At 51.8% G+C, this 8,431-nt stretch overlaps 1 protein-coding gene across 1 annotated transcript in view; it reads left to right on the forward strand.

Annotated features, from left to right (window-relative positions):
• Window positions 1-1,305, forward strand: part of OTOG (otogelin) — an 84,747-nt gene extending 83,442 nt beyond the window's left edge. Inside the window, 2 exon segments of the mRNA XM_029208520.1 lie at window positions 915-994; window positions 1,105-1,305. Of these exon segments, the coding sequence (XP_029064353.1) occupies window positions 915-994; window positions 1,105-1,305 (281 nt within the window).
• Window positions 1,306-8,431: the final 7,126 nt, after the last annotated feature.

Raw genomic sequence — 8,431 nt, forward strand, 5'->3', positions numbered from 1 at the left:
TGGTTTTATGGGCACTGAAATTTATGCAGTTGGTGGTAGTGGGGCTTCATTAAGAAAAAGAACACAAACTTACAAATCCATACCGAGGTATGAAAGTGAAGATTTATTTAGAACGAGAGAATTCACAACAAATTGTGGAAGGAGGCTGTGCAAAGGAAGACCCTAAAGCTTACATGTCAAGAGCATCATTACAAGGGTGTCTCTCAGGAAGGTGACAGTGCCCTGGATAGAAATAAGGAAGGGAGGGGTCAGGGAGGGAGGCTGGGTGGAGGGAGGATGTTGTAGTTTCAAGAAGAAGATCAGGAAAGGCCTTGGTGAGGCAATACTTGAGCAGGTGAGGGTGTAAATGAGCCATATGATTGGTTGTCTTTGGGAGGCATGGTCCAGGCAGAAGAAACTGCGTGTTTATCAATTTCCATCTCTGTAACAGCCGTGTGAGGTGGGTGACTCCCGGCCCTGTCCTGTTTGATAGCTGTGGAAACCGAGTGATCCTGCTATGTGCAAGCATCGTGCTAGGGACTGGGGTTTCCATTCACTCAGGCAATTGCGGGATCTTAATGCTTGAACTGAAGCTCAGAGCGGGGAGAGGATACATCCAGGGTCGCCAGTGGATTAGAGACAGGCTTTGGGGCTGGGGTGGGCAGGCAGCTTGCCTTGTCCCCAAATCCTTGTCTTCCCTAGCCCAGAGTCCCCAGGCCATCCCTGGCATCCTTCCCTATCTCACCCATCTCCCCTGCCTTGTCACCTCCACCTCCTTCCAGGGCACTGAGCTAAAAGGGAGGGGCTCTAATGCATGGGCACTAACTCTGGTAGGGGGACCCTCCAGCATGACACTAACTGCCCCAGTCTGGCCCAGCCTGCTGCCCCGGGAGCACTACGCAGCCGCAGCTGCCTCACCCACCCTGTCCCCCCAGGTAAAGAGGATGGACGCTCTTGCAAGAAGGTGGCTATCCGCATGACCATCCGCAAGAATGAATGCAGGAGCAACACCCCCGTGCGTGGCCCCAGCAAGGCGGTGGGGGGCGGGGGCAGCCGAAGATGGGGATGGGGGGCTTTGGGGGATGGAAGCCACACAGGCTGCCTCACTGGCCTGCCCGTCTCCAGGTGAACCTAGTGTCCTGCGATGGGAGGTGTCCGTCCGCCAGCATCTACAACTACAACATCAACATCTTCGCCCGCTTCTGCAGGTGCTGCCGCGAGGTGGGCCTGCAGCGGCGTTCTGTGCAGCTCTTCTGTGCCGCCAACGCCACCTGGGTGCCCTACATAGTGCAGGAGCCCACTGACTGTGCCTGCCAGTGGTCCTGAGACCTGGGGGTGGGGTGGGCTGGACCACTTTCTGCTTCCAGCTGACCCAGTGTAGGGTGGACGGGGGGCACTAAAGGTGTGGAGAGCTGGTACATGCTGAGCATGGAATGGCGGGCAGAGACACAGAGAGTGACTGGAACGGGCCACACCGGCCCATCCTGACTCCCTCTCTGGGCTCCCCCTCCTCCACATATGGGAGAGTGCCACAGCTTGGGGCTCAGGGAACTCAGCTCTGTCCCTGGCTTGAGGTCTGGGAAGGGCCCTCAGTCAGGGGCACCAGCCCCTGCACATCTGGGACTCTGGCTGCAGTGCTTTGGTAGAGGGGATAAGAGTTTTCCTGAGAAGCCGGGATCAGGGCTGGACCCAAGACCCAGTGGAGGGGCCAGATGTGGTGGCCCATTCTCTTTCTCGGCCCTTTTGACCACGGAAGGACCACAGACTCAGTAAAAGGAAAGGGGGCTTAAATTGAAACATCCAGGTCTGTGTATTGCTGCCCAGGAGGACTTCCCAGAAGCAAAGAGGGTGGGTTCCCAGGCGACGTGCTTTCATCAATGTCTGTGAGGTCAGTTCTGGAGACTGGGGAGTAGACTCAGTGAGCTTTAAGCCCCCTGTAGCCCCAAGAGGGATGCCCTGGTATTCTGTTATTGACCTTGCAATTCAGGAAAGGATTTAGAAGAGCAGGGCCACGGCTGCTCCATACTCACCTACTCCCATCCCTCAAAACCGGCCTCCCTGGCCGGTGGGCTGGCTCTGCTGAGATGTGGTGGATGAGTTGTGCTGGACCCTCCTCAGTGAGGGTCCGACTCATCCCCATGTGGGTGGACAGCCCACCCCTCTGAGGGCCCTAGGGTGTTTAATGATACCTTCAGCTTGCAAGGGCAGACCCTGGCTTTACAATGTGCCTCTTCTCCAAGAACATAGCAGAGTTGGTCTCTGGAGGGGCCCGAGTGTGAGTTTTGTGGCTCAGCCAGTTCTCAGCTTTCTACTTCATGGGATTGTCCAGCAGGAGAGCAATAGTCAGTGGAAAATGCAGGCCCTGTGCGTGTGCAGCCGCCTCTGAGCATTTCTCAGAGCCTTGCCTCTGAACCAGTGTGTCCTTCCTAAAGCCAGCCTAGGGCCCCCTCCACACCCCACCCTGTAGCCCTCTGACCCTACATACCACTTTGTGCTGCTGGGTCCAAAGGGCATGAACATGAGGTTGTTCAGATGCCAGCACTGCCCTGTATGTCTGGAGATGTGTGGCTGCCCTGGTACCCCTAGGATTGGGGTTGGGGCCCAGTGCCAGGACGGCCCCCAGCTGTTCTTGCAGCGTCTTTGTTCCTGTATCTGTGTTCTGTTTATATATCCAATAAACCACAGGAAGACATCAGACCTCTGAGCATCTCTGAAGGTGTCAGGTTTGCTTTGAATCTGAAGGAATTTCAGCTGTGAAGACGAAATCCTATTTTATGTCCGTGGAGGTCACCCTGACTTCTCTTGCCCCACCCGTGCCCAGCACTGTGTGCCACTCAGAGCAGGTCCTCCACGGGCATCTGCTGGTTTGAATTGAACTGATAGGAGGCTGGCTCCTAGAGGAGGGGTGGGGAGAAGGAAGAGGACTTTGGGAGCTGGAAAACTGGCACCCAGGTGAGGGGCCTGAGGAGTGGTCTGAGCTCTGTGGGGCCAGGGACAGATGCCTCTCACACAAGATGTGGACGGGTCAGGCCCTGAGAGTATGCTTCATGTTGGTCTCTCAACATTTCTGTATTTATTTCCCTGTTTTCTCATAGAGCTCGGTAAGCTTTGCAGCTACTGTTGACTATACTAAGGTTAAGGAGAATCCAGGGATGGGGTGGTTAGTGATGCTTCAACTTTAAAGTACTGTTGGCACATCTAAGGGGCAAATGGGAGAATGCTTTCCTGGATTGTCCCATTTGGGAAGGAATAGGAGAGGGGCGGTCTGAGGAAGCACCAGCCAATAAGAGGGGGATACTCCTAGGGCCTGGTTCAATGTTTGGATGCAAGGGCTCCACTCAGCCTGGAGGGGTAGAGCATTTCCTGTGAAGCTAACACTTGGAAAGCTTAGTTTTTATTTCACAAATATGTGTCTCTCCTCATGGTATATCTGTCTGCTAACATGAGCCCTGGGACTTTTCCTAATGAAAAGAAAGCTTTACAGCCTCTTAAGAAACACACTTCTAGATAAGCAGTGGATCAAAGAATAAATCAGAGTAGAAATTAAACAATATTATGATCCTCATGATTATGAAATTACAACACATTAAACTTGTGAGATGCAGCTAAAGAAGTACTTAGAGGGACATTTATAGCCTTAAATGCATACTTTATACTTCTTAATTTCCTATCGTTATAGCCAGAGGTGGGGTGGGGCAAAGCTTCTCCATCACTGATGATAATTAAAGGTTTGTAATCAGTCATTTTCTCAGCACAACACATTCCCTAAGTCACATATCAACAGCTTTCAGAGAGAGTTTTGAACCCTGAGTTCAACAGAACATGACTTTAAACCAGCCTTTAAAACCAGCCTGATTTAAAATACTAATTCTATCATACAGCAAGATGTTTAGATTAAGACAAAGGTGGCTCTTTAGTCATTGCTGGAACCCCAGTGTTCCTGGCTGTTCAGCCCTCACCTCACTACTACTCCCATCTGTTTACATTCATGTATAAGCAGGCAGACTTTGAACAGGACCACTCCTTGTTAGCTGTTGTGTAAACAGGCAGAGGGCACCAGCTCAAGCCAGCCAGTCTCAGCCTAAATGTCTTCCTGCAGCCTTAGTTGGAAGGGTGGCCTCAGACTTTCAGAGGCCTGTTCTTCATAGCCTATCTATAACTGGTGACCCAGCTTTGCTGACTTGGCCCTCGTGGCTCCAGTTGGCAGCAGTTCCCAGGCTTCCTGCTCCACCCTCACTATATACTCACAGGTGGCCATAGATTCTGATGGTCACACCAACTGCTGGAATCACAGTGTTTGTAGGTTTCCAATCCCCACCCAGGAACCCCCTCCTGCCTGCTACTCCTGGAAGTTAACCTCACACACCAACCCTTTGGCTAAAACTCCCAGTCCTGTTCCCCTAGCTTCCTGCTGGGGAACCAACTCTTTTGGGCTAAGACACTAGTGAAAGAGTAACAAGAAGCAAATCACCAACTAGCATGCTACCCTGCGCTGCACTGAGGGAAAATAGGGGAGGATGAGGATTTTAAACCTAAATCAGTGTTGCCCAATTGCCCTCAAAAAGCGAGTACCCAGGGCTTCCCTGGTGGCGCAGTGGTTGAGAGTCCGCCTGCCGATGCAGGGGACACGGGTTCGTGCCCTGGTCTGGGAAGTGGAGTGGCTGGGCTGCGTGAGCCATGGCTGCTGAGGAGTGGCTGGGCCTGTGAGCCATGGCTGCTGAGCCTGCGCGTCTGGAGCCTGGGCTCTGCAATGGGAGAGGCCACAACAGTGAGAGGCCCGCGTACAGCAAAAAAAAAAAAAAAAAAGCCAGTACCCATAGTGTTGATATGAGTGTTCATTGATACAGAGTTGATTTACATTAAAAATACATACACCCTTTGACTAAGCCATCCTATTTCTAGACAGCTGTGGTAGGCTGAAATACAGACCTCCAAAAATGTCCACAGATTAGTACCAGGAACCTCTGAATATGTCCCTTACATGGTAAAAGAGACTTTGCAGATGTGATTAAGTTCAGGATCTTGTGGTGGGGAGATGATCCTGGATTATCCAGGTGGGCCCAATATAATCACAGGAGTATTTGTAAGAGTGAGGCAGGAGGATCAGCATCAGAGAGAGGAAATGCGATGACAGAAGCTGAGGCTGAATTTTGTGGTAATTTGTTACAGCAACAGGAAACTAATAGAGCATCTAAAGAAATAATTCGTACAAAGAGACATGTGCCAGGATGTTTATTGCAGCATTGTCTTAAGTTAAAAAATATTGGTGTGACTTTCCTGGTGGCGCAGTGGTTAAGACTCCATGCTCCCAATGCAGGGGACCCGGCTTCGATCCCTGGTCAGGGAACTAGGTCCCACATGCATGCCACAACTAAGAGTTTGCATGCCACAACTATGGAGCCTGCCTGCCGCAACTAAGACCCGGCGCAACCAAATAAATAAATAAATATTAAAAAATATATATATATATTGGTAACAACTTTAAATGCCTATCGGTAGGGAATGATTAAATAACCTGGTACAGCCACATTGTAGAATATTATATAGCCCTTTTGTAAACTGATACAGTGGGCTCTCCAGGATATGTTAAATGAAGAAAGGAAATTGTGGATCATTTCCCATAGAATGACCTGCTTCCTTTGTGCTTCTATATGGGGACACACACACACACACACACACACACACACACACACACACACACACCCCCATTATATCCCTCTCATTCTGTTGAAGGGTTTTCAGGACTGAGGAGGCCCTTCCTGGCTGTTTGGGCCAGCTGGTTCAATGGCAGCATTGGTCTTAGAACAGCCTGTTTGGTTCTGAGGGTCCCAAAATCTGTCGCTGTGTACAGAAGGCTGAAGTAACCACCCCAGAATAGACTCAAGGCATATCTATAGCACCTTCCCCATCCTTTGTTTCCTATCCACTCTATGCACATAACTTAAAGCTTGAGGGAACCCTGGAGGCCACACACCAGACAGGTAAGGAAACAGAAGCCTAGGACCCAGCCGCTCAGAAAGCTGGTAGCCAAGCTGGGCGACTGCCCAGTCTGCAGCCCCCTGTGACGTATTTGCCAACACGAGGGGTTCTGAGCCCCAGAACTATCCCATTTTCCGTGCTTCAGGCTCAAGTTCCCGCCCTGATTTTCTGGGCTTAATCCTCTTCCTGTGGAAATCAATAAGGACATTGTGATGGAATGATTCACGTTCAAGGTCAGGCCGGAGCAAATTGGAGGCGACATGCTGATTTTACTGCCCTCACTTAAAGGAGAGCCAATCCTGCTCACAGACCCCTTAACCCTTTCTTCACCACTCCCGTTGCTGTGTCAGCACCTGCCCCGCGCCGGCTTCAGCCTTCTCCTCCAGGCCTAGGTCTCTGGGGTCTGTTTGTCCATGTGTGGCCCTGCCTTTTATATCTCCCCAAGGCTCTGACCCCACAGGCCTTGGAGTGTCACGAACTTGTCACGGTGGTTTGGGGAAGGCAGATGGCAACCACAGTACTGAATCAAACAGGAACAACTTCAAGGTGAAGGTTAAACGCTGCCTGTGTAAGTTCACTGGCCATGTCCTGCCCCAGGAAATCTCCTCAAAGCAGAGTGTCTCCTCCTTCCAATCTTCTTTTCAGAGTTCCAGTCTCCCGCTTCCCTGATTTCTTGGGTTGTCCAACATGGGGTGATGGAGGAGTGGGGGGGACGAAATTCCTTCTTTCTTTCTTTCTTTTTTTTTTTTTTATGGTGTTCCTGGGTAGCTGGAACCTTGCATCCAAAATGATTCAGACACCCTGGCTCCTCTGTCTGGAGGGTCCACCATCTTCAGCACGAGACTTCCAAAAGTGCCATGCTCCTCTGCAGCAAGCCAGCCCCGGGGAAGTGCAGGAAGCATGCACTGCAGGTTTGGGGGAGCAGGACTGAAAGTGGCCGGCTCTCTTCCACGTGCATCCCACTGGCCAGAACTCATGTACATGGCCACACCTAACTGCAAGGGAGACTGGGAAATGTAGTCCAGCTGTGTGCCTGGGAAGAAGAGGAGATGGTTCTGGTGGACAATGTCTTCTCGGTGAGGAAGCAGAGATAGTGTGGACAACGCTAAGGAGTTTGGCTGAGAAAACAAGAGAGATAGGGCATGAGGTCAAGGGAAGGTTTGTTTGTTTGCTGGTTTGAGGAAGGCAGTGACTTGACCATATGTCCTGGAAGGAGCCAGTGGAGAGAGAAGTAGGGTTTTGCTAGGAGAGAGATCAAGGGTCTCAGAGATCCCATGGCTGGCATGAGGAGGGCCAGTGATGGATAAAGGTGCCTCTGGCTGGATAGACCCTGCCCTAGATCTCTGTTTATCTCTGTCTCCCCAGTGTCTAACACAGGGCACTGAAAAGTAAGAATGAACATGCCTTTATTTTTTTAATTAAAAAAATTTTTTTAGAACACGTTTTTTAAACGTGAAAGTGAGGGGGCCCGGGCAGCAAGCAGTTAAAGGGTATGGGGTGGGCAGAGTGGGGGGCCAGGTGCCCCCCACATACCGTGGCAGTGCCAGTTAATCCCCTGCAGCAGGCAGGAAGCCTGCACAGCTGTCCTTCCCAAGCTGGAACTGTACCCCAACCCGGCCCTTTGCCCAGAGGTCCTGGCAACCCAGGGACTTGGGTGGGGTTCGGGGGGAAGATGGGTGGGCAACATGGAGGGTAACTGGTCCAGCCCCTGCACCCCTGGAGAACTTGTTCTCCAGAGCTGAGCATTCTCTAGGCTTGCTGCTCAGCCCTCACTCACCATGAAGCCCCACCTCCCTCTGGGCCGGTGTCATCCCCAGGCAGCTCAAACCCAAACTCAGTCCCTGTTCCTCCTGCACCGTGTCTGTTCCTGCCTCTGCATGGCCTGTGGCCTGTGCCTCACCTGGAATGTCCTTTTCCTCCCTCTCCCTAGGCAGTTCTTGCCTACCCTTTAGACCAGCCCCGGCTCCCACCCTCACCGCAAAACCCCAGCCCACAGGATCCTTCTCTTTGGCCGTTAGCACCGCCCTCCACACCCAGCCCTACATTCTGCCTCTCTGGGGTGTCCCATGCCAGCCTGTGTCTATGCTGTGCTCAGGGAAGCGGGATGCAGGCCAGGCTCCAGCATTCACTCATTATTCACCCACATCTCACTGACAACCCAGGAGGAAACTAAGGCTCAGAGAAGTTAAGCAACTGCACAGCTAGAGTGTGAGGGAGTCAGGACTTGAGCCCAAGCTTGCTTAACTCCAGAGCCCACACTCATACTTTCCTCTTCCACCCAGGAGGAGCAGTAGCATGAAGGGGATTGCTGGGTGCCTGGTAGCTAGGATTCTGGCCCCTTTTCCTCCATTAGGACAGAGGGGACAGTGGAAAGAGGGCTCTAGTCTCGCTTCAGCTAGTTACCATTTACAGGAACATTGGCAAATTTCAAGCTTCAGTCCCTCATTGTGAAGAGGGGTGACAGGTTCTGCAT

This window comes from Monodon monoceros, unplaced genomic scaffold, assembly GCF_005190385.1.
Source record: "Monodon monoceros isolate NGI ecotype Baffin Bay Population unplaced genomic scaffold, NGI_Narwhal_1 Super_Scaffold_7, whole genome shotgun sequence".
NCBI lineage: Eukaryota > Metazoa > Chordata > Mammalia > Artiodactyla > Monodontidae > Monodon > Monodon monoceros.